At 40.4% G+C, this 27278-nt stretch overlaps 1 protein-coding gene across 1 annotated transcript in view; it reads right to left on the bottom strand.

Moving 5' to 3' along the window:
* Positions 1–27278, bottom strand: part of JARID2 (jumonji and AT-rich interaction domain containing 2) — a 224889-nt gene that overhangs the window by 65128 nt on the left and 132483 nt on the right. The window contains 1 exon segment of the mRNA XM_030444491.1: positions 591–760. Coding sequence (XP_030300351.1) covers positions 591–760 — 170 coding nt within the window.

Genomic DNA, 27278 nt, shown 5'->3' with positions numbered 1-27278 from the left:
CACTGTGAGATAACTCAGGAATTTTATATAGTTCAGGAAATTAACTGTACAACTTCAGATGCCTTGCCTGCACTCGCAGAGAAGCTCACCTGTTTATCATCATCAGAACAACCCAGCTCCCTGGGCAGCTAAGTACAACAGCAGCCCTTCTACTCACTGCCAGATGAAAAGCCTCACTCAGATTGAACAATGAAGGACAGTGAGCAGCTACAGAACGGAATTTCCAACTAGATTTCTCCTCTTGCAGGAACAAGTACTCAGGCAAGTTAAGCACTTCTTCAGTTTATAGTCAGACAAAACAAAGGAGGATGGGAAGGACTTACCAGAGCTATACAAAAACTCATTCAAGGATAACAGAGTGCTAAGCATAAAAGAAATTTCTTTTTGCACTATTACCAGCCTCATTTTATGGTCTTTACAACCATGAACTCAAATGCTTCTGCTGCAGATAGAAATTGATGAGAGTGGGAATGCACGCAGTGTATTCACGGTGTGACACTTGCACGTTTGTCTGGCTGCTTCTCAGTGCCTGGTGCTACAGCTCATTTTTTGAAGGAGACTGTGCCCTGAGACTGCTGCAAGACTCCTACCTCGAAGACAGAGGAAAGTGAGAAAATCTTCTGTCTTGGGCTTCCTTTTGGAGAGGTCAGAAATCTGAGTGGCAGGAGGGGGTAATAACGGCTCCACTATCTTTATTGGAGTTGTGCTGGGGCTGTTTGGCTGGGACTGGGCAAACTTCCTTTGTGCTTGCAGCCTTGGCCTGTGGAAACAAAGAGCATACCAGAAGCATGTTAGGCAGAACTTGCAGGAGAAAAGTCTGAACATAAAAATTAATGATTTAAATAGATAAATAAATAAATAAATAGAAAGTGAGAGATATCTGAATCCATATCCTGCCAATATCTTATCTCTACCTAGGTCAATTGCAAAGACAGCATTTTATTTGCTTTTCCCTTCAGTATCTTCTGCTACAATTTGGAAAAACAGAAAGAGAAACATCTTGACTATAAAATCTGTGACCACTATTTCATATGTTCTGAGTATTTTCTTGTGCATCATACAATTACAGTTTACCATTCACTTATTTGGAAATTAAATCTTTATTTTGCATCATAAAAATGTCCTTTCTAAAAAAGTGTTAGTGTTCTTTGCTTCTTGTTTTTAATTAATTTACAAATTAGGTTTATTTTAGTCCCATTAAGGTTTTAATTTATTCCAATCTGCTAGAATTTTATTTACATGGTAAAATAAATATTAATAGATAAGATATTTATGCTAGACCCAGTTCTACAAGAACTCATCAAATTCTTTAGGGAAAGATGTTTTTGACAGGGAAAATAAAGGGTAAAAGCCATTAGATTTTTGTTCCCTTGGCCACAGCCTAAAAGACAATAAGCAAGGAGGTCCAGGTGGGGTTAAGCAGTATTTGTACCAAATTTGTAGGAATGAAGGACATGTCTCGGTGCTGGTACTAAAGGATGGTCTTACACTCTCTGCTAAGTTTTAGAGCATGCCCAGGTAGGGCTGTAGGAAATTAACAGGTGCAGGTGGTTTTGGCAGTCAAGATGCAAATTATTTCAAGCCTATCTGAAGGCTCTGATTAACTGCTAGGTGGCAATGAATATGATTTTCTTTAATACGTCTGGAACGCAAATTGGTATTAGGGAAAGCGCTTTGGGGCAGGACAGATACCCGGGGGGGGGTCTCACTGGAAACATGACTTGGCTCAGCGTTTAAGAACATGCTAATTTCTCACTTAGGCATCTGGGATTCTAATTATGATCTTTATTACAGCTTCAAAAAGGAGAGAAGCTACTGAAAGAACTTGAAACCTCATTGAGAAATGATGCAATTTTATGCCATTTTCCTTCCTAATAGCAGAGTATTTACATAATGTTAAACTGAAACATGTATCAAATAACACTGAAGGAAAGCCAGGTCTTGTCACTCTGTGGCAGGCTTGACTTATTACGACTTAAGGAAAGCACAGTTATTGTTCAGTGTGGATAAAAAGCACCATTGACAAATCTCTACTTTTTCATAGAAATTAAACTGAAATAGTTGGGTAAGAAGAGGTTTGTTACTGTATTTTAAACTTCCACAATTATGTAGCTAAAATAAAAATAAAAAAAATAAAAATCCCAACAGTGTTTGTATACCTATAAACACATCCCCTAATGACAACAGAGAACAGCATCAGCATTTTTTTCCCTGAACTCCACATAAAATGTCGATGTCCGCACTATCCAAACCCCACCCTCCAAGGCCAAACAAACAAAAAGATCATTCATTCTTACTGCTTATATTCCGCTACTTTAATGGCAAATACAGCATAGTGTTTATAATTTTTTTTTCAACATAGTCCTTATAATTTCTGAGCTAAACTAAAAGAGAATTGATCACATGTATGTCATGAAATCTTTGAATAATTAACTTCATAGAATGAAGGTCTCAATCCAGATATGTTTGGATATCACCAAAATTACTGAGGTTGCCTTGCAAAGCTGTTTCTTCTTTCAAGTAGATGGAAAACACCCTTGTAAGATGAATGGGACTTTTAATTTCGACCAGCTACATCTTTATCACCAAAACCATACATGGCTAGAGATGAACACTTTGTGTTGGCTTCTGTTCTCACCAAAATGTTCAGTCTTGCCAAAAAACAGTCTACAAAGGTTAGCAAGCAACCCTGCCTGCTGCTCTCATCTTCACAATAATTCTTCCCCATCAATATGTTTCCTCAGCTTGGCTGTTAAAAATACACACTATCCACTCATGGCATCTCTGAAATCACCTGCTCAAATCTTATGCTACCAAAGATAAGCAGTGAGGAGGACTCTACACCCACCACTACCACAATAACTAAAGGTTAAGCCTCTTTCATGGTTCAAAATTAACCCTCTGCAGCAAAGATGTTTGCAGCATCCCTGTTATTGGTCCCTAGAGGCATTGAAAGAGGATTAGGGAATGACTTGGAAGTTCAGCATACACATGAAATTAATTAGTGAATTGAAAGTACTTTTGCTTTGGTCTGTGTGAAAACACAGCCTGCACTAGCTGTCCCTCCCCAGTACAAACAACTCACCACTCATTTTGCTTGCCTGCTTCCCACCAGGCAGCAGCATCCCTAGCTCTTCACCACCCACTACACTCCCACGGGGACCTTTCTGTGAAAATGCCAGACCTACCCTCCACATAGTTTCAGCCTAGAGCAGTGAACTTTTGTGGCTTCCTGGGGAGGTGGCAGAGACTTTTTGCCATATGGACAGAGGTATCCGAGATCCTTCTTCTCTCACAGACATTTGAGAGAAGATATTTCCTACAGATATTTCCTGTACTTCCTCCTGCTTGGTTTGAACTACCCACTGCAATAAAAACAGGCCTGCTCCTTATGAAATATCCATTTTTTATTAAGATCCTAAGCAGTTACAGGGCATAAACATCACCAATTTGATTTATGAACAGTAGTAAATGAAGGCTCCCTTTTGTTACTGCAGCATCCTTTAGGTTTCTGCAACCACTCATGTCCTTTGCATGGTTAGGCATGTGCTCTGCGGGCTTCTACTTCATTGCCTGAGGGTGTACAGAGCTGTGATCAAGAAATAATCTATTCTGTAGCTACAACACATTCAGATGAGGCACTGAGGGTAGGAAACAAAAGCTGAGCTTTTAAGCAGCCTTTGCTCCAGATTTGCATAAAGATGACCAAGTGTAAAGTTGGGCCAGCAAAGGAAAAAAAAACACTTTCCAAAACATGGGCAAAAATTTCAAACTGGTTCCTTATGAAGGAGTGTAGGCATCTTAATAGCCTCGTATGTCCTCACAAAAACCTCTAGAAGCATAAAACCAATTATTACGGGTATGGTTTCACATTACACTTAATGTGATGTGACTGTGAAGCTGCTGCCAAAAATGGAGGTACCCTCCTCCACTACAATTTGACCAGGTCAAGTGTAGCAGTCAGTCACACTCACACATCACTTCTGGGCTCGGCCAAATAGGTAAGGAAGTGATAAAAGTGCTCAGAAAGACATTTTGGATGTGATAAACACGTAACACCACCAGTATGGCTTTGCTCTTTGCTTGTAATGCAATGATTTCTGCTGGAATGACCTATTTAACCTGCATTGGGCAAAGGAACACAGGTTGGCATGAGCAGCAAGAAGAACAACAAAGAGCTTGTCTGCATCCTCAAAATAAATGGCTCACTCTGTCCTCATAGAAAGGGTATACACTATGAAATATACAGGCCCTTCCTGGAAGAAAGCAGGAAACCTGGTTAATGGTTAAATATCGTTAAATATGGAGAGGGCTGAAGTACTCAACTACTTTTTGCCAACCATATCCTGGGCTGCATCAAAAGAAGTGTGGCCAGCAGGTCAAGGGAAGTGATTTTACCCCTTCTACTCCGTTCTTATGAGACCACACCTGGAGTACTGCGTTCAGTTCTGGAGCACCCAACACACAAAGGACATGGAGCTGTTGGACCAAGTTCAGAGGAAGGCCACAGAGATGGTCAGAGGGCTGGAGCACCTCTCCTATAAAGACAGGCTGGGAGAGTTGGGATTGTTCAACCTGGAGAAAAGAAGGCTTCAGAGAGATCTTACAGAGGCCTTTCAGTATCTGAAGGGGGTGTACAGGAAAGCTGGGGAGAGAATTTTTACAAGTAGGGGTAATGGCTTTTAACTGGAAGAGAGTGGGTTTAGATTACACATTAGAAAGAAATTCTTCACTGTGAGGGTGATGGGACATTGGCCCAGGTTGCCCAGGGAAGCTGTGACTGCTCCCTCCCTTGAAGTGTTCAGGTTGGATGGAGCTTTGAGCATCCTGCTCTAGCAAGAGGTATCCCTGCCTATGCAGGGAAGTTGAACAAGATAACTTTTAAGCTCCCTTCCAAACAAAACCATTCTATGAGTCTATAAAAGCCTTGTAAATACATTACTTCAAAAAACTTTGCAAAAAGGAAAAGGATAATACCACATCTAGATACCATGCAAATATGCAGCACACAGCCAGAAATGGCTAGATATTTAAAAATAAATAGTAATTCCCATTCTCTCAACAGAGTATTTTCCTTCTACTGCTTTTGAGAGACTTCAAGCACGTATTTATGACACAAAGTTTAAAAACGCCTCAGCCTAGGGAAGCCTCAGATCCTTTTCATACTCTTCTCTACTGAACCAGCTATTTAGGTCTAAGACAGCAAATCGAAGGCAATGACTAAAAACAAAACACAACAAAAACATCAGACTAGGCTGGAAATCATTTCTCTCCAACTCACAATACACTTTTTGAAGCTTTTCCAGACTAGAACTTTTTTTTAGTTGAATATTTTAAGAAAATTGAATTCTTTAGAATAAAAAACCTACAGTTTGTCTTGGCTAAAAATTCCTCAGAAATGTCTTTTAAAATAGGACATCCTAGAACCATGCCTTTAGCCCCCAAAAAAGGACATGCTAAGGAAGAAAACACCCACTACACAACGGCAATCTTTTCTTTGCAAAGCACTGCTCAGGCTAGTAACACCAGTCAGTGTTAAATACAGTAAATGTTAATACTCTAGATAACAGTGCATGCAGTGTAAGTTACAAACCAAGTATTAATTATTAGTATGCGAGTTGTACATCAGTACGAAATTCTGACTGTTTTCAGTTTATTAGTCCACAACTCCTAAGTGAAAGTACAAGAAAACATACACAAAGAACAATATACTCTAGTGAATTGATAATGTATATTACAACACAATAGGTCCTCATACCTAAGGATCTCAACCGGGAAAAAATTTCCAAAACATCTTTTTCAAACGTTCTCCAAGCTCCAGCAATCTGCACGTTTTCACAGAACTTCCTGCTTATTATATACTACAGCGTTTTCTTTCTACTTGGTCTCACAGCCTCTTACTTACTCCTTGAACTTTGCTTTTGCCTTCATTGTTTCCTGCTTTTCTGTTGCCTGATGCTTGTCTTTTCTTCTTTATACCAGCACCACTAGAGTTAGATTTCCATTCTTTACAGGACCTGTAGCTAAAGTAACAGCTTGCGTGTCACCGTTTCGTGATTAATTCCCATATCCCTTTTCAAGGCAGTGTGTTTTTCACTCCCCCAGCTGCTAAGTAAGTGGCCTGCAAGCTGAAGTGAAGGAATCTATGCCTCTGTCCTTCCAAAAGCAGTCAGTATTTGGTTATTTTGCTTTTGTCCCTTCTTCTCCTTCTGACAAACTGCAATGTAAGTCTTTGTAGGTATTTACTTTTATCTTGTTAAACTCACTAATATTAACTAGTGGCAATGAGCTGGTATTAGTTTTCACCAAACACTGAGTAGATAGTTAGGAATACAAATTTTACTTACTGTCTGTTCCAAGGCTAGCTGCTGAAGAAAAAATCCTCTTTCAAAACACATCTTTAAATGAGAGAAGTTCTGATTTCTTGGTATTGCTAAGTTAAGCTTTGCACTTCCCAGATGTTCTTCCATATTATGCCTCTCAATCTGTCCAGTAGAAATCCAGTGCACCATGTATGTACTTTTTTTCCATTCAGGGCCTATCCCAGGGCCTTACATGGTTACAGCTAAATTCTGTGGCATCTTTCCCACACTGCTGTCTCAACCTGACCATCCCACAGAGCCACACATAGTCAAAAACAGTACGGCTGTCCTTCCATCACCCACTAGCACCCATTCCAGGGAGGGCTCCACCATGAACGGGGCAACTTACCCCACTGACTCTTGCTTTTGCACTGACTACTCTGTGCTAATATCTTTACAGTTTCCCCTCTGCCATGTACCTGGTTTTTTTATTTCCTTACTGTGACACTTTGTTGGCTTGGCAAAATAATTATCTCTGAGTTGTACTTCTCCCTACTCTACTCTGGATCAGGTTCGAAGAGCAACATCTTTTGTTCTCATCAGAGCTGGTAAATATCTTCCTCATTTGGTTTGACTGCACTGTACAGTCTAAGACTTGGTCTAATGCACAACATGACTGCATGCAAAGATTTGTCTGTGTATGCAGCTTTGTTTATTAATGCAAATGTATCTGAATGCTGTAGGCTGTAGATAATGTTCTAAAAAAAAAAAAAAAAAGGCAAAACAAAGTAATTTAGGCTTTAACAGCCAGGCATCTGCTGCAGATTGTTATCAGGTATGTAATTTCCAGCTTAGACAACATCAACCATGTGACAGGCACTTCTAGGCAAGCCAAAGGTGAGCAAGTAGAACTTGGTGCTGCAAGTATCATTCTTCATGGGGCAATTGGGAAATCTTTATCACTATTGCATGCACCAGTGGGAAGGATGGTTAAGCTATATTTCATCCTTTGTCTCCTGAGAGCAAGCCCAAGGCATTCACAGGACCACCAGTTCATGAGAACAGGTCTCCAGAATTCAAACCAATAAGTTGTCTAAATCTGCCAAAACTTAAAAAAAACACAATTCTTCTTTTCTCCAACTGTGAAGGGAATTGCCCTCAGAATACAACAGCTTGTTGGCTTGCCCTGGAGCACACCTAAGTGCAAATGTTATCTCTAGTAGTTCTAGGCAGCATTTCTATTTGTCTACTCAGATACCACTGGAACCACTGTGTCCCCAGTTAAAACCTCAAGTGAATAACTGGCATCAATCACAGCAAGAGCAGAGAGCAAGCACAGGAAAGATACCTTTGAACTTCATTTCCTCTCCCACATCCCCTTAAAACTTCTGGGATAGTATTTTCTGACTGTATCAGTGACACCTGGTGCCTATTTCAACAATATGCTGGCTCAGTCACTACTGTGGGCAAGTTTTCCATAGTGGAAATCAAGATTCAATCATCATCTGTGTCTCCACACCTTTTGTACCAGGAAGGAACTAGAAGGTAACAGACCTTGTCACTCCCATCCACGTAGACATCAACTGCACATAATCAGAGCAAAACCTGTGGTCCTTCCAAGACATGACCCCTTCAAAATTATTTGCAAGATGATGTAATCCAAGACACAATCAAGAGCTGTATTATAGGTACAGGTATAGTTCCTAATCCTGTCACTTGATTAGAAGAATCAGGGTTGATTTTCAGTAAATAAAACATTCTAGTAAGGTTGAACGCAAGACTTTTCCAGATGTTATTTTTACTGAACCCCTTTTTCACTCTATCATCTTTACTTTCTGTGGTCCAAAATTTTAAAATTTGGCCTAAATTAATAACACAATTTTAAACCAGCCTTAAATTCTCAAGTGAGCAAATCAAAGTTAAGTACCACACCTATGTCCATACAATCCTTGGCTGTTGAAGCTGACAGGGCACGTTCCCATAAATAACACTTCTTGCTTTAAAACTTAAGAAACCATTAATAGATTCACATTTTCTTTTGTGGTTTTTTATTTGTGTTTGGTTTAAATAGGAAACAGCTGGTTTCTAAAATCTCCTTTCCTGCAAACAATGGAAAGGTGTTTGAGAATGACATTTAATGAAAAATAATTGAACTAGCCCATATGCTTAATGATTAGTTCAAAGTACAACTGGCAGCTTACACATGTTTGCTAGAAATTGCTCAAATTACCACTAATTCTGGCATCACCTTTTTTCCTGACCATGCTCACTGATAACAAGAAGGTATCTGTCATCTCCAAAACTGCTTCAGTTCATGCAGTTTAGCTAATTTTAGCAGAGGTACTGACACCCACTAAGTGAAATAGCTGGCTGTCAAAACAACGTACAAGACAGCTTTAGGCAAAGTATAGTTCTTAAAAGCCACTGGACACTGTTTGCCAGCCCCCACCATGTTAACCTTGGAGGAACTGGACAACTCCAGACACCACATACAAGTTTCATAGGTACTCCACCTTGTATAATATCAGCAGCCACAATGGCACAGGGATACAAAACTTGCATGCCAGACTGAGGCCAGATTGACCAAACTAGATGGTAAAGAGGAACTTGTGGAAAACTAACACTGCATTAAGATTTCAGCTATGGATCCAGGTAGCCCATGTGTTTCAGTGGTCTAGATGACCTTGAGAGGGATGATGCCCTGGGTTTTTGTCTCGAAACACCCATGCTGGACAGAGAATATTAATGCTTTCTTGATGTAGCAGCAGGATTTACCAGTATGAACTTGATCCACCTCCACAGACCTCAGGATACACAGAAACAGAGGGGAAGAAGAAACAACTCAAACCCCCCAAAGTATAATTAATTAGTCAAGCTTGCATCCCTTCTCCAGGAGCATGGTTCTCTTCTACTGCTACAACTGGTGTTAGCTGGACCTGATGCAGGAACAGTCCCATGCTTGTCATACACAATGTACATCACTGCAGCACTATGCACAAGTTCACAAACTCTCATGTTCAGACCAAAACAGAACCCTGAGATACCAAGGCAGAACTCCAGCACAATACAATTACAAAACCCCACATCTACTTCCAAGGATCTCAATAATAGGATGCTTCCAGCCTAACTTTAAGCAGCTGGAGAAACACTGATTTAGACTGAAGTGCATTAATTACCGCAAAACACTCAACACTTCTACCCATCCCATATGCTGGTAGCTGTGACAAGCACAAGAGGATTTATCAACCTTTGCCAAGGGGAGAGGAGGGCATTGGAAGCATGACCAAATGAGGACACAGCAGATGAGTGAAGCTCCCCAAAACGTATATGGTTCCTACAAATTATCTGCCTTTGTTATCCAGTCACACAACTGTCCTGCTGATTGGCCATAAATCCGGATCCAAAGGCTTATTCTTTTATAAGTGTAGTATTTGGACAGTCTATTTTGGCAATACATTGTCTCTTTTAAATCCACTTTCTCCAGGGTTGTCACACCTGAGATTGGACAGTAATTTTTTCTTCTCCATATGAGCATGTGGTGAGCTGTACATGGCAATAGATGGCAGAAGAGATCCTTCTGAACACTGGAGACAGGTGGTGCCACCCTTTCTTTTTCCCTACAATGGTTCCCAATGATTCCCATTTTGAAGTAGCTTAATTTCTAGTGTAAGAAAAGGAGCACAGGTATCTTGACCTTTGACTGCTATGGGCTGTACTCCAGCTGTGACTACAACCCCACTGCAGGTTGCATAAAGCCACCCAGGCTAATCCTTCAAATTCATCAGTTCACATGGGAATCTAACAACATTGCTGCATAGACTTAACTGTGGGTCCTACAATGCTCCTCTCAAGGTTTTGGTTATTGTAGACACTTTTGCCAACATAGCCAACAGCATTCAGTTGGACAACCTCAGAGATGCTCACACAAGCTACAAACATGCACAATAATGCAAAAACATCCCCACAGAGAAGGTACGTGAAGCAGTTAATGTGCATCAGTACTAAGTGCCATTTGATGAGCACTTATTCCAGCAGTACCAGCACCTTCAACAGCTTATGACTCCTCTCCACAGTTTGCTTCTGCTCCCATGCCATTCTTCTTCTTCAGCGTTTCTGATTTCCATTTGCCACTTGGTTCTCTTCACTGGAGCACCCTGCAAGCTGCTTATCCAGCACAGCTGAGCATGGATACCATATGGAAGCACTTGGCAAATGGAGACATTGGATACCAGTCCCTGCATCCAGAGAGGATGCTCCTCTTTTCTGGTAGCTTGACCCAAGACTCCTACTTCTCAGATTAAGCCAAACCCACTGCCCCACACCATCAAGTTTTACAGGAAGCACATCTCCATGGAGTGACTCTAGGCCAGGCCTGTCATTTTATGTCATGCTGTTGCACAAAGAAGAGCAACACTACATGCCAGAAAAATAAAATGCAAAAACACGGAAGCAGGAAAAAGAAATAGAATACCTCAATCACATTTTCTTGCTTTTTAATCAACATGAGCAGATATCTTTGTGAGTATTACATCCTGACAAACTCTTCTTCAAGGAGAAGAACATAAATATATATATATAATATTTTTTTAAATTTTTTTTTTTTTTTTTTTTTTTTTATTCCCCACCTTACACCTTGTCCCATGAGCTAAAAGTAAGCAAGGTGAACTCTACACCAACACCTGCCAGACTGCAAAGAGGCTTCATGTTCCACTTCACTTGCACCGTCTCCATCTACTGGCAAAGAAGGGTGAAATCCTTGCTGCCTGCACAGGCTGCAGGTGGAAGAGTGAAGCAATCCTACTTTTCTGGCGTTCACTAAACACAGTGTGGGAGAGCCAATGGACAGAAAATGGTCTCACCTTTCACTTCACCTGCTTTTCAGCACCATCCTTCTGTCTGCATTGAATTACGTGTAACAGGCACCTTGTTACCTACCTGAGGGGTTTTTTTTCAAAAAGCTGTTCTGGCCCTATGAAAACATTTCCCACCCGATGGAAGAGAGCCTTCAGAATGTTTAAACCTGCCCATTTTCATAAACTTTAATATTTGCCCACTATTTAATTACACAGAATTCAAAGCTACTTTTAGTACAACACACCATGCAACTTTGGTATTTTTCAAGTACTATTTTCAGTGCTCTCAGACATCTGAAGGGCACCTGCAAAACCTGTCTGCCTCCCAGCTCTCAACCAGGAGACAATGAACAAAAGCAGCAGGATTCAGATGACAGAGCTTCCCATTTCCTCACTTGGGTGATGCCCTCCCAATCTATCCAAAACCCTGGTTCCTGATAAATTCAGCGCTATCCTCTGTTCTCTGCCTCTCTTAAAAAAGGTTGCAGGCTCAGACTGAATGGTGAATGGTAAGACAAACAATAACAAGCGTACCAGCAGCTTCTTCCCCAGTAATTTGACCAACTCCTATAACTCAAAAGAGGGTAGAAGATAGAAGCACTTGACTCAAGAAAAATTCTCTTTTCCCTTTGAGCATCCATTTCCCTGCAATGGTGCCTTTTGTTTTTAAAAGAAAAAAAGTTATTTTACAGACGATTTCATTCCTGTTTTCCAATCTCAGAAAAACATGCATACTTCAACTCTTGTGATCTTTCACCTTTTGCTCTAAAAGCAACTTCCACTACTCAGAAAGCCAGAGATTACTTCTGGCAGAGATGGCAGAAGTAACAGTGTATGGATCATTTTAGCCACCATCGGAATGGCTGAAAAACTTCCTGTTCAATTAAGTCCCCCATTAATCCCTACCATTTAAATAAAATTTTCCATCTGCTGGCAGGAAGTGATAAAAGTCACACGGTCAGCAGGTTGTGGGCATTTTAACCTCTTGCAGAGGTTGCAGATTGCAATTAAACCACACCTGAAACCAGATATCTGCACTTCCCTTGGGGCCAGCCTTTCAAAGGCTCCCCTACCATCTGGCTATTACCAGGGACTCAACATTTCTCTTGTAAAACTACAACATTTAGATGCACAAGGCATCCCGTGTCTGCTGCACAGACTTTACTCCGATAACCAGCAAAGTGAACACTTTTGCATAAAACACCCATCGATCACATTCACCATCTTGCCAAAAAAGGGATTATTAAACAGAAACACACGAATGAGCTACTGAGGAGAAAAAAGAATAAATCAGTATATTCCATTATATTAAATTTTTATTACCCTTATATAATTCTGAAGATAAAAGAAAAACTAGGAGGTGCTATCTTCACTTTCTTGATCTCTTTTCCTACATCATTGTAATTTTTTGCATTAAGTTTCTCTTGGAAGCAAACCACGACCCTCTCCAGGCTTCCTCCCCAGGAACCAAACAGCCCATTCTTAGAAGTCAATCAGGCAGATGCAGTCAATTGTCTTGGGTAACTCTGTTCATGCCTTCTTTCAAGCAATGCCACATCCTGCTACCAGTCAAACTGTCCTGAAAAGGGGCCATTCACCCTGCACCTCTTCTTTGAGGGATGCTAAATCCTAGGAGAGGGGGCTGGCTGGACTGCCAGAGCATGCTGTCTTTCTCTTCCTCCTGAATGCCAGATAAAGTAGTTGGAAACTAATTATACAGATGGAAACTATGGTAACAATTCCTGTGCCACCACAATCTATAGCCCTCCCTGCAGACTTCCTTTCTTTACCTGCAGTAGTTAAGCATTCAATGCTATCTTGCTTCTTGCCTCATGTGGCGCATCCCCCCACCCTGGGAGGTTTAGTAAAAAGATATGGTGGGTATAAAATGCACTTTGGTACCAGGTAATCATAGTAAAAACACATGCTCTCATACACACCATGGATTTGTCCAGGAAGTGACAAAAATACAGGCCCTCTGAGAAGACTTTGTTCACAAAAGAATAAGATTTGTCTATGCTTAGTCTTCTCTTGCACCCTCCTTACTTTTAGGATGTGGTGCTATGTGAGCAGCAGGATGCCTGACATTCAGTGGTACAGCCCAGAAAACTAAGAGATTGCTTATTATAGAAGGGGAGAATCATGTTTCTTCTAGTTCTGCACACTATAGTGGACTTGGACAGAAGGGATGCAAATGCATCACAGGAGTAGGGCAAAGGGAGTGGGACCATACCTTTCTGGAGCAGCAAACTGCAGCATTGCCTCATCTGCACCTTTCTGCCCTAAATGAGGGGGCTCAGTTCAGTTTTAACTGCTCTCAGCATGGGCTGCTGCAGAAAAAAGGTATGGTATGTGCTCTTCCCTTCATCTCCAGCCACACGTTCCTGCTTATGCCAGCACAAGAGCTCTTGAGACCCCATAATCAGCTGACTGAGGAAGTCAATCTAGCTGAAAATTAATTTATAGGCTGATTTTCTTCTTTGTCGTGTTGGGTTTCATAAGCACAGAGGTGCTGGTGTTGGCACAAAAGAGGTGGGAAGAACTCACGGGAGGGAAGAACAAGGCTGCCTTTTCCAGTAGCAGCTTGCATTAAGATCACACTAAGTTGACTGAGAAACACATTAGTTACTGAACTGTAAAACCTTAACAAAAAATTCACGTGGCAGGAATGCCAGCACAGCCCCCTTTGCTGTCAACCCTTGCGCAACATGGAGCTTGGTCTCCACGAAGGCTTCACAGCAAGGAAGACAAATTTAGGTGGGGTTTGGTCACCTGATAATCTTGAGGTTTCTGGGGTTTTTTTTGTTTGTTTGTGGGGTTTGTTGGGGTTTTTTTATAATGCAAAGGTCTGATTTCCTGCCCTTCTGCCCCCACCTGAAGACCACCCACCCCTCCTCCCTGTACCACCATAAGGAAAACCCCAGCTTACAAATGTTAAAAACAGGAAGGAGAGGATAGCATTCCAGATGCTGTCACACTGACAGTGACACTGCGTGAAAGCTGGGCATTTGCTGATCTAGGTGCCCCACAGGCAAAGCATCCTGATCAGCAGGAGCCAGCACACTGGCCTGCACTGGGTACCTCTGGAAATGCCCCTGAGCTGTGACTGCCCTGTCCTACCATTGATCAGCTGTGTCCAGCCAGCACCTCATGCCAGCACCCAGCCTGAGGGGACACCTGACAGCTTCAGGAATGCTCTAAAGAGCTGACCACTTGTAATTTTCAGGCAGACACGCTTGTAAGAGCCCTAGGGTCACATTCAGTAGATGTCTCCACTAGTCTGAACACACTCTGACACTTAATTTCATACTTCTGCTATTTTAATATGCTGTTCGCCTGCTCTGCAACAGGCAGTGAGATGCCCTCCCCTTGCTGTACTGTGTTACAAACTAAATCTGGCACTGAAGTACTTCCTGCTGTATGTGTACCTATACAACTCCGACACCTAATCTCAAATGTGAACCGTGACATTAAGCCTCAAATGTGAACCATGACATCAAGCCTCAAATGTGATAGCCCCAGTGCACACCTTGCTGCATCCTAGTGCTTGTATTTTTTTTTGCAACCTGATCCTCCATAACAGATTACATACCTAAGCTTAAACTTCTTCCCAGATTGGCATTTTTCAGAGCCTTCTTGCAATAGAGGTTCCCCCTCCCCATCACTCCACCTGGCCATGCCTATCTTTCAACCCAACTGGAGTCAAAACTGCCTCAGCCCATTGGTAGTGTTCACTCAGCCCTATCAACTGTGACCCTGGCAGATAGGAGGCCCTTCAACAAGCAACCCTCACCTCACTGAGCAGTCCTCTAAATCTGTCAAAAAAAGGTCCAAAACTCTGGGTTGCTTCCCAGTGCCACCTTTCCTTCTTTACGGCACTGAGCCAACATTTGGTCACTGATTTACTGCATGCCCTCAGGCAAAGCACTTTGCTTTTTCGTCCCTTTCCCAGGTTGAAATTAAGCACTGGCCAAAGGATTAAAATCCTATGAAAAATGCTGTGTGTGTGCGCACCCATGTATGTTTAAATCGGACGAGGACGTGAGGCCTGTCTGCCACATGGCCATGCCATCGGTCACAAGAGAGTGCTCTCACACTGGAGTGGCAAGAAAATGGCAATTACTTCAGCTTGGATGAGTGGTGAACACTTGATGAACACCAGGCACCAGTTGGTTTAAGTCTTGAAAGCTGCGCACCCAAAAGACAACTGGTGAAAACACCACACGAAACCCCGCTGGAGAACAGAAGAGGTGAAATTGGAAAGAGCACCTGAGCAATAAGAAAAAGCAGGCAGTAAGACCAGGAGCAATAAAGAAAGTAAAACACTGTGAGGGAGTACAAAGAGCCATTGGTGCATTTGGGAAAGTGACAGTTATCTGAAAATAAAATGGAAATTGTGCAAAGATCAGACAGAGAACAGCAGTGAGGCTGTCAACATGCCTGATCAGAAAACTGCAGAAATCTGACAAAATACGCAATCCTTTTCATATCCAGCCAACCACTGAGAGACAGGTAAACAAATACATAAATGCCCAGAGTATTTTCTCTGTTTTAAATTATATTAATTATGGGTTTAGTAGTTAGGGATATTGTTCAAAATAACAAACAAATGGAACCAAAATGGGTTGTGTGAGCAACTATCCTTAGCACTAAAGGAAATCTGAATAGCTTGAAGGTGAGAATTAAGTCGACAAAGTCAACAAATAAAATAAATGCATCTTTTATCACACTGTTACCAAGGGAAGAAAATGCCAAAAGGCAGAACTAGAGATGCTTCTCCTGAGGCCTTGCTGGCAACACAAGATTGCCCCAATTTAATTAAATAAGTTTTGTTAAATCAGTTCAAATCCATGTGGACTGTTATGGGTTAGGAGTAGGTTAAACCAGTGCCTTGTTGACAGATAAATCAAAAAGACAGCCTGTCCATACAGCCTCTTGTGCCAGTTAAACTTCATTAATTTAAAAGCTACATCTCAAACTAAATTAACATAAGGCATCTAGAAATCTCAGCAAAGCACCACTACTAGGACTTGGAACAATTTTGGATCAGTAAATAATTTCTTAAGCTATCCTAGATTCTACTCCCCCTGACTTCATGACATCCTGTCTGTCTGGAATGGCTTTTTATTGCAAGAGACAGATATTATCTTGGGTGGAAATTCAAGCTACAATTCCATCTCTACATACTCAAATTCTATACTTTTGAAAAGGTACCAACTGCAGCTACACATTTTGAGTGTGGAGAGGCAATATTAAAAACACACCAGATGGAGACATGACTGGTCTCATACAGGGTTCAAAATCTAGGTATGACTTTTGCTGAACGTGCTAATCTATATTTTGTGCATTCACTAAGGCTCTTCCCACCCACAAGGGACTCCTCGCAGCCAGGCAGTTTTAGAAGTGTTCCAGATCTTCCATGCACCACAGTTATATAAATCTGCAAGATCAGAAGCTACATGAGAAATAACTGGCTCACTAACAATATCCCCCTTCACAGACATTGTGTGACCTTAGCCAGCACGATATGACTGATCTGATTCACAAAGCTTTAAGCTGAATAAAATTAAACTACATTGGTAAGTTTTGCTTTATTCAATTTTTTTTTATATTCATGTACCTATGCATGCACATACACGCACAGATACATATATATTTTATCTGCAATACAAACCAAGGATTGGAGACAAAGATCAGAAATATAAATAGTTGATCAGAGATTACTCTTACTATGATAAGCTTTGCAGAAGGCATTTCATAATTTAATGAGATAATAAACTATCATAATTAACCACATTTTGCATACCTCCCCCCTTCCCTCAGGGTAAAGAAAAGCTTAGGGAAAAAACCCAATCAAAAAACAGAACTCAACACTCCTCCAGACCGAGTAAAGAACACATCCTACCAAATCAGTGAATCTGACGCCGTAATACCAGCAAAATGTGCCTTTGAAGGAACTGAGACTCTAAGCTCATTTCCAGCTCTAGTTTTTTAAAGGTGACTTCTAAATCCAAACAAAACCCATGGAATGCCATCACTCTCAAAGTGCAGATGCAAAGGAAAGCCGTTGTCACTCACATCTTCGCCCAGCAATAGAAAAATCAAATTAAAGACTAGTCAGTTTTACTGAGTAGTTCTTTCAGAAGGATTTAGCAGCCCATTATTACATACAATCATTTCCCTGAAGACATGAGGTTTCAAGGTGAAAACTAGCTAGAGGGGAAAAAAAAAAAAAGTATGAGCTATGTCTTCTTCAACAAGCCAATAGAAGCCGATAAGATCTATCATGTCAGTCCCCACCATAGTGGCCATGAGGTTCCCCAGGTCACAGGGGACAAGCAACAAGTCAGAACAGCTCTTATAGTCCCCTCTGAGCACAATAAGGAACTCTCTGTAATTATTTCTCAGCAATATTTCCATGCTCTCCATTCCAGTTAGTGAAGAGAAATCATGCACCAGGCAGTCCTTGGATCAGCTATAGCTGACCTGGAACATCAATCTCTCTGATCTGGACAGCTGCCATAGAAAGTGAGATGTGTCAATAGCTAAGGGTTCATCATTATTTAAATGAATCATTTAAACATGACTGTAAACCAAAGTGCTACTGTCCCTTTCTTCAACTTGTCACACTTCTAGACAAGAAATACAAATTAGAACTACGGCACTTTAATTTATAGTATCTCAGGAAAAAATCCTGGGGAAATATATTTATTTGTCTACTAACACTGTGCACATAACAGTATAAATAGGAAAACTGAATTAATCAGCTTCATAACACAGTAGGGTAACAGCAGTTACAGGAAAAATGTGGGCTAAACCCAAGTTTCCCAAGTGCTAGGAGAAACTCGATGCAGAAGCTGTGATAGTGCAGCAAACCTACTTGAGAAGCAGAAGCATGCTCACAACCCGGGGAAACAGGACCCTGCACTGGGCAGTGTGATGCAGTTGAGAGTGGGAACTCCTCAGGAAAAGTAGTGAAGGTCTACAGTATTTGAAATGCTATTCCAGAGCAGCACTGACAGACTGTAACTATTATCAAAAGGGACTTTAGATTACTGAAGTAATCAGCTAAGAGAAATAGCTATACCTTTTAATACCACCCCAAGAAAACCAAAAACCACAACCAGTTATTACCTATAAGAAATATAAATCTGCAAGAAAAAAATAAAGCACTTAAGTGGGAGGGACATCCAAAATGTTTCAAAAACTGCAACTTTCACAATGGGAACTCCAGCAATTCTGCCTAACACATGGCATGGGAGGGCTCTGGGATACCACCAGTCAGAGGCTGGTTGCTGCAGATGTCAGTAAGCAGTTTGTTTTCATCAATAACACAAGATGCCTGTAGCATCACTAGTTTTACTATGTTCATTGTTTACCACAAAACACAACTGTCCTATCTTTCATTAGCTGGCACCTCCTCAAGATTCCCTGCCTTTATTTTTCTCTCCACAGTAAAAATGAGCACATTCACAAATAACGCAAATAATACAGACTATGGAGAAAATGAAGCTCACACTGTAGGACATTTAAATTTTCCTGTAGGAAGGAAAATATAAAGCACTGCCAAAACGCATTAGGTTGTGTTTCACGTATCACTGTGTAATGCTGAATTCTACCCTTAAAAAATACCTGGCTCAATAACACAGCCCTCCTAACAGAGGGGCAATTCCCCAGCAGACAAGCTGCACCACGTTGTGCAACAACATTTTCCAGAGGAATGACCAGAGTGTACAAGCTGTCCCTGTGTGATCAGTGCATCTTCTACAGGGTCTGTGCAGCTGAATCGAGCAATTCGTGGGTGTGTTAATGGCAGAGTAAATGACAGTCAAGTAACATCCGTGTTTTGAAGTGCAGGTACTGCCGAGCATCGCTGCATCACCTAATTAAAATCCGCAAGAACTCAGAGTGACACCCACCCAGAGGTAAATGACTCCTATGCACCTCAGCTACTACCCCTGCCTATCTAATGAGCTGTTAGAGTGCAGCTCTGCACTGTGCTGCCCCTTTCTGCACTAGCTAAACACCACTGATTTATATGTGCCAGCACGCATATAGAAAGAGGGGAGAGGGGAAAAAAGGGTAAGAAAAAAAAAACAACACAAAAAGCCATCTTATCCCATAGGAGAACTCTCCAGAGCTTGTCAGCTGATGAGGTGTGCTGCTGGCGTCAAGCACTGCCAGACCTTCATACATGATGTTTCATCCACCCCAGCAATATAGCTGAAAATCTTCATAAATCCTCCCTCTGATATTCAATCAGGAAAATAACCACTGCGACACAATGCTTTGGAGCTTTTCATTTTTACACTCATTAAAATAATTAAGGAACTGAGACTGACATTAGGTTTTTTTGTGGGGTTTTCCACGTCCTCGTTAAAAGGTTTCATGGACGACATGACTCAGAAATTTAGAGCTCATTATACAGAGCCACCTAAATTAGTATTCAGTTCATGGGCTTAATAGGTATTTAAGCAATGTAAGAGACAGGTTTTGTTTTGTTCTTTTTTAATTGATAGAATAAACTGTATTCAGATGCTCAGAAAGTCTCGTCTGTAAAGCAGAGAGAGCTGAATGAACTGAGCTCAAATAATCCCAAGACCCTTTGTTGCCAATAAGGCAAATGAGACCAGTGGTTTCCTCCTCCACCTCCAAGCTCTTCATAATTAAAGGTAGCAGCTCACCTAAAACTCAGGAAATGCCGTAAACATTTGTTTTCATTAAAGCTCATACTGGGAAACCATGCAGATTCTGGTGAATAAAACCTAGCAGAAAAACACTTCGACAGAAAAGGTTGGGATGGTCCAAAGAAGCAGCAGAGCAAGGAACAAACAGGGAAGAAAACAAAGCAGAAAATCAACAACTAATTAATGCATCTTGGACTGTTTAGTGATTAGTGAAGTAGTACAGCAAGGAACACAAACAGAAAATTGATTTCTGTTTTAAAGACTATAGAGGGGTACAGTGTTTTTCATGTAAAACTACAGAAAACCCTTAGAAGTGGTTACCTCAGAAAAACAACACATTCTTTGTACCATTAAAAACAAGAACCTGAGTGGAAAAGCAAGACAAATTCTGCTACCCTTATTAATTATTATTAAGGGGAAAACATCCAAGAATACCAAAAAAGACTTTCTGCTTCCTACATACTATTTGGGACCATGAATAACACTGCCCTACATCTTCAGCGCAAGCCCTCCAAGTCCTGCCTTCTTGATATCTACAGTAAGCACTACAATATTGAAGGGGCATGTGGGGAAACAAATCTCTTCATCAACTCTACCTTTGCACTACTACTTACTAGTAGAAAAATTAATTTTATTTCTGGAGGGACGCTGCTAAAAAGCTTCCCATAATTTTCCATCCCCCCCAAAAAAGTGTCTGACTGAAGAGGATATTCACTTTTGTAAAGAAAAAAAAAAGCAAACCAACAAAACCTTCTTGAAGTTGAGAATGTCAAGTTCTAAAAGATGTGCCTCTGAGCAGTGAGAAGAGCCTTGGGAACAAGCATGTCCAGAGGACAGATCAGAACACTTGGACAGTATCAGGGTCTGGAAATCTGCCCAGATACAGAAATGCTGCTGTCTGACCTCACGTCAAACCCTACTTCAGCCCAAAAATTGTTACATGAAGATGTGGTATATGAAGATTAAACTCACATTTCCTTTTAGAAGACAGAGTAACAGGAACTTCTAAGAAATTCCCTTTTAACTTGCCTCTTTCATGTTAAAAATTAGAAATAATGATGTGACAGAGCTGTATTTCTAACAACATCAGAGCTCTGTCTCAGGAGAATGTTCCTCTCCAGGAGCTGAGAAGAAACAAGAAGCAGCAAGAGGCCCAGACCCTGCATTTCTCCCCTATCCCAGCCCAGTAACTTCCTTCCTCCATGGCAAACAGACCAAATATTTAAGTACTAACCTGTCAGCGCCATGCAGAAACTGGAAAATTAGCATACAGCTGCATCTCCAGGCTGGCAGAGAGCTTTGAACAGCACGTAAAAACCTGATAGAGAAGCAAATCGATCTGAAGTGTTGAAGTGAAGACAGCACACAACACCAAAAAATACTTAAATTTCCTGAAACTGGACAGCTTCAGAATACAGAATGGTGAACCAGTGCTCAAAAAGATGCAACTGAGAAGCTGAAAATAATGACCATAATTTGGTGTAAAGTTGCATATTGGAAAGTTTCTATGACTGAAGTAATAGGAAAATAATGTTTAAGAAACATAGGTTATGTGAGCTGTTTTCATTCAATTACCCTGCAACACCAAATAAAAATGTAAAGGAGAGATTATTCCATTGTTACTATGAGTGGCACATACTCTTTGTACTCCCATGGAAAAAGAATTCCGCATATAAGCTGTAGCTTCAGCAGAGCAGAGGATGCAACAGAGGACCTTCAACACCAACACATACTCAGGGCAAAAGGCTCTCAACAAACAATCCTGTAGGTGAAGAGGATGTCTTTCTCTGCCACTAAAATAATCAAATACCCAAGAAGTAAGAGACCCAGATTGGCAACCATCGACTCAATGAACACTTCATTTTACACTGACCAGCTTCAACAGAGGAAGCAAACCCAAGACCAGGTAAAAGCCTGGGGAAACACATGGCAGGGAGTACATGGCATCACTTTCAGATGGCTCATTCTGCAGTGTAAAACTCCAGCATAAAAAAAAATAACATAACTGAAAAGGAAAATAAACAAGACTCTTTGCTAAACAGTCTGGAAAAGCAGAAAGATATTAAGCAGGTCTACTCCAAGTGCAGTCAAAACCAGGGGCACTTAATTTACAGCATTCTCCAGCCTGCAGACATCTTAGGAAAAGACCTGGGTCTGACCCAGTGAAATCAATAACAAAATAAGCACTACCTTTCAGTGGAACCAGGAGTTAAACCCTTATTATTTAAAAACAGATCTGAATGTAGTTGTGCTGATAAAGCAGTCTCAAAACCCTCCTTCAGGGAGATAATTTCTTTTTTGTTTATTTGTTAATATCTATGTCAATTTAATATCATAACAAGGAAGTGGAGACATAAATACATAAATCCAAAACCAGATACATATATAAAGAATACAAACACATACTGTAATTTATTTTTACTTTACTCCTCAAAAAAATAAACAGGAATTACTCTGATCTTAAATCCCTCGAAACTCTGCACATTAAGTTTGAAGATGGAAGAGAGATACAGAGATTAAGTCATGTGCAAGGCTATACAATATGGCAATAATTTGAATATGCATGCTCCCAACCATATGCTAGGCTACTAGGAGATACTGTTGTTTTATTTTCCTTCCACAAAGAAGAAGAAATGCTTGAATTCATGTTCTACTAGGGTCCTGTGACTGTAAGCTTCAAGGAATAAACAATCTTTCTTTTTCATTAGTTTTTTTTTCCAAATTACTCCAGTTAATTCTCCTGGTAAGAATAGCATGGCCTTTACTCAGATGCTATCTCCCCTGTTTTTCCACTTCTCATCTGAATCACCTTTGAAGTTTATTTTGCAGTCCATTTGGAAACTGGAAGCAACTAACTAGTCTTAAACTGGTACACCATGGGGCACATGTATCAAGAGTAAATTTGATAACGAGATTTCTACATAACAGAAAGTAAATCAAACTGATAAAAAATAAACCTTGATCGCATGGTAAGATTTACCTAAGTATACTTGGAACCTAATTTTCAGGTAATGAGAGAATATCATAGGCCTAGAGACATAAAAGCAAGGTTCTCAGAAATTGTGGCACACCTGGATTGTCTTCTTGTTCTCAACCAGGAGGGATGAACCAGATTTCAAGAAAAATCAATAGTGGTCAGTTTTTCTAGTATGAGACAAAAAGTCCAAGCACAGTGAAATACCACAACTGGCAGGCCATCTTGTTTTCAGGCTTCTGACCTAAGAGTCTGGGGGGGGGAGTTCAAAGATTTCTCAGTCTCTGTTAAGAAAACGTCATGATTTTCAATGTGCAGGTGTAAAGAAGACAGCACTAAAAATAGAAGTAATCAAGAAAGTCCCAGCTGCTCACTTTCACAGCAAACTAGACGTATGCAAAAGAAAAACATGAGACTCCCTTCTAAAAAAAGAGTTGATTAAAATTTTAGAATAATTTATTTTTAAATACACATTTTGCCTGACAACTTGAAGAGCAAATTGTCACAGGGCCAGGAAGAATCCAAGGCACAATAAAAGGGTTTCAGAATCTCACCTCACCAGGAAAGAGGAACAACCAAAAGAAACAAATAACTTGCTTTCATAGAATAAATCTAAGAGGGGTGAGCTGCTCAAGGATAGCCTGCCATCACCCAGATGAGTTGATGCTCCTCCTCTTTGTCTCTCCATGGCCACCTCTGCTGCACTCACTGAGGTGCCCAGGGCATCTCTCCCCAAGACCAGTCCTACTAACTTAGCAGAGAACCATCTGCCTTTCTTCAAGCCAGCACAAACGAGGCCAAGGGAAGCACACTTTTCCTTATCATGCATAGCATGCCATGAGGCTGTAATTCCAACCCAATGCTCTCAACAGGAGGCAAAGTGATTTGCATTATCAGCCCAAGGTAGGGTATTTAGGCAGTTGTACAACAGAGAGACTTCTCAGTACAGATGACAGCACTCAGCAGACCAAAGGAAAATAGTGCAACATGGAAAATCATGATCAACTAGGGGAAGATTTTTCAAAAGAAAGAGGAGAAACTTCTGATGATGCAGCTACCCTAAGAAACATGCATTCATGGTAACAGCAGAGTGGCAACATCAGCTTTCTGGGTGGGATGTCACCTCAGCCAGGTAGTTGTACTAGAATTTCTTGGTTGGAAAGCAAATTTCAAGTCATTCAACAAACCACTGACACCAACTGAAATGCTTCCCCAAGACAAGGGGTTCAGAAATACAGTATTCTGTCTGTTGGAGAACAGCAGACTACCCAAACATCCACACTTCTCTGTTAAAGCTGGAATTTATAAAGCTGCATAAAGAGTTATCAAAATTATGATGAGGTGGAAAAAAAAAACCAACCCACAACAAACCTCTCACATACTTAAAAGGCTAACGATGTGTTGTCTCAAGTTTTCATTTCTTCATCGGAGAAATTTTAACTTGCACCAGAACATGTTTATGTATATTTCCAACAGCTGCCATTTAAAAGAAATCAATTCTAAAAGCTTTCCTAGACACTCAGCATACATACACACACACTACCAGCTAATTCATTTTGCAGAATTATGACTGCAATGAACAGCTATTCAACTGTGAAGAAAGTTCAAATCAGATAATAGCTCTAGGATTGACCCTTTCAACTAGGGATTCACCTCACTTTCTACTCATACCCCAAAATTTTCATTCACATAAATTAGTATCTACTATTTGTCATGGAAGTGAAAAAGAAATCACATGTTGCAATACAAGAGATATTAGAAACCAGGTCTGTACAAAATCTACTTACTTTATTGAAAAGATAAATAAAATCTGCAGGAGCTCCAGGAAAGAAAGAGAGCAAGGGAGGAGAAGAGAAAGAGTGGACAGTCATCTCCATAGTAACTACCACTATGAAACTCAGGGGAGAATTTATCTGAAAGCTGGAAAAAGAATGCTACTAGTGGAAACGGGCTGTAATCCAACTGTAGGGAAGGAGGGGTAAGTGGGGGGTGCAAGGGGATGAGGTGTGAAAAAAACCAAACCAAACCAAATCAATCAAACAAACAAACAAACAAAATCATCCTTGCACATAATCTGCCACGTGGTCAATGATCCCCTAGGCTTTAGTTTATTTAAGCAGAGCCAAGAACAAATACCAAGAGAGGAAAGTAAAGAAGGAAAGCATAAAATCAAAACATAATGATGACATGGCCATTACTATACTAATTATTTAACAATAAACATACCATTAAAATAGTAAAATACAAATGTGCAGGTTAAGAACAAAAAAGAATTAGCTTCCCTCAGGAAATCCTGTGCTACTTGGATGCCGTAATGGAAGAAAATAAAGGAAAAGTGTTATACCAGCATAAACTAGGCCACATGTATCAAGTGCCTATGATTTTTGTATCAACACAAGAGACCTGAGAAAATTACAGAGAAGACATTTACAGTAAATAAGGTCTATGCTTGTCATATTCAGTTCAGAGCGAGGAATTCAGAGTTTCAGTGCTGGTGACAAGGGCTGCCCTACTTCTGACCACTGCTTGTGCCATCCCACACCTCTCTCATCCCATCTGGGTAGTCTGGAGACCCACTCCCATCTTGGGATTACAGATGCTTTGACCTGACCCACAACAACACTACCAGCTGCACTGAGGTCAGCTTTGGTGAATCCAGCAGTAGCCACCACTCACACAGGCGTTTGGAAGAGAGATGTCAAGAATATATTCCTACCACTCAGACTTTGTACATAGCAGTCACAGGATAAAGACACAATAAGATTTCCTATAGCTTAGTGCTTGACGAACCAGCAGACAGTGTAGCTACAATCTTCAAATACATACAAAAAATACAAAAAAAATCCCTAATACACTTTAAAATATTAGAATGGTGCTCTGTTAGGTTTAATATCATTATCTTCACAGAGCACATAAGACAATGTTATTCCAACCCGGGCTGGCTTTTAACTCAGCACATATACTAAACACTTGGGTCAAAATTATAGCAGAAATTATGCTGCATGCAAATGGCCCATGATAAACCTCCTCTAACTATCTGTATAAAAGAAACCAGATGTTTCCATAACAGCTTGCTTAAATATTAGTTGAAACACAAATTAGGTCTTAGCAGCACTCAGCAGCAAGATCTTCAGAAATCTTATCTGGAAAAGCTATAGTAATGCAGCCTACTAAAATCATGTCCAGCCTTCCATAACAAAATGTTTCTTCCGGCAAATCAGCCTTACATCTAAAGTTAGATTGAATTAAGACATTAGGAGCCCACTACCAGTACAAAGTAGAAAATAAGAAGAAATCTTCAGACTGTACTTTTTTCCCATATCCTTTGTTTCCTAATGCTTCAAAAGACTGCTAAAGAGTGGCCTTACTTCATAAATTTTTTACTTAATTTCATCTCAGTAAACTATTTTCTGACAAATACTACAGCATTTTACATCTCTATTTCAGGAACAGTTTTCTGTTTTTCCATTCGTGGACTTTCATTCTTGCTAGAATTATTTTTACCTGTTTGCATCTTTTTAAGCTCAAAGTTTAATTTTATGCAAGAAACAATCTGTTCCATTGAATTTTGAAATGTTACCCATGTAACCCATGTAGTGGTGCTGAATGTTCTCTCATTCATAATCTCTATTTTCCAAAAGAGTAAGACCTCTATAAATGCCAGGATGGCTCATTTCTAGGAATCAAAATTTTAAATAACCTAACAAAAGAAAATCACGATACTGCCATGATCTTGAAAATACATTTACATACCTTTTCTTTAAATCCCTTTCTTAGATTTTAAATTCATCTTTTGGGAATTACAAATGGAGGAGTAAGTGGAAAGACACCAATTTATACCATGTAATACATGTGAATGTTTCGGTTGGTTTTTGGTTGGTTTTTTTTTTTTTACTCCCTTCACACTGCAGAATCATGGAAACTGATTCATGGATGAAGCAGACATGACGTCCTCAATGTGTGTTTGGTGAGGATGCAACATTTTACCAAGAGGGTAATACAACCCAAAGCAAAAAAAAAACAAAAACAAGCCAAACCAAAACATATTTAACATATTTCAGTTATGCATGTTTCCACAACTCAGGATGAGATGGCCTGGCTTTGGTTTTGGAACAGCCAGAAACAGCTATGGGCACAGCAGCAAGTCCATCCCTGCTGACATGACAAAATCTCTGAGAATGTTCACCACATGTAACATTTCTCAGGCAGCAGCACAGGGAAATAAAAACACTCACTGGCTGTCCAGATACAGTCCTCAATGGAAAATGGATTTAATACCAACCTGTCTTTTTGAAATGCCACCTAAGTAGATTGTCCATAAAAGCCTTACTCTCTGGACAGAAGAGTAATAGAAAGGTAATTTTCAGAAAGGAAGAAGAAAAGAAGGTTCTCAAAAAGATCAAATCAGGCAGGTGGCTCCTCTCCTTTATATTTCAGAGGCAGAAGTCTGGGCACTCGGCTG

Source organism: Calypte anna, chromosome 2 (assembly GCF_003957555.1).
Source record: "Calypte anna isolate BGI_N300 chromosome 2, bCalAnn1_v1.p, whole genome shotgun sequence".
NCBI classification, from domain to species: domain Eukaryota; kingdom Metazoa; phylum Chordata; class Aves; order Apodiformes; family Trochilidae; genus Calypte; species Calypte anna.
This window is presented reverse-complemented; position numbering and strand designations above follow the sequence as displayed.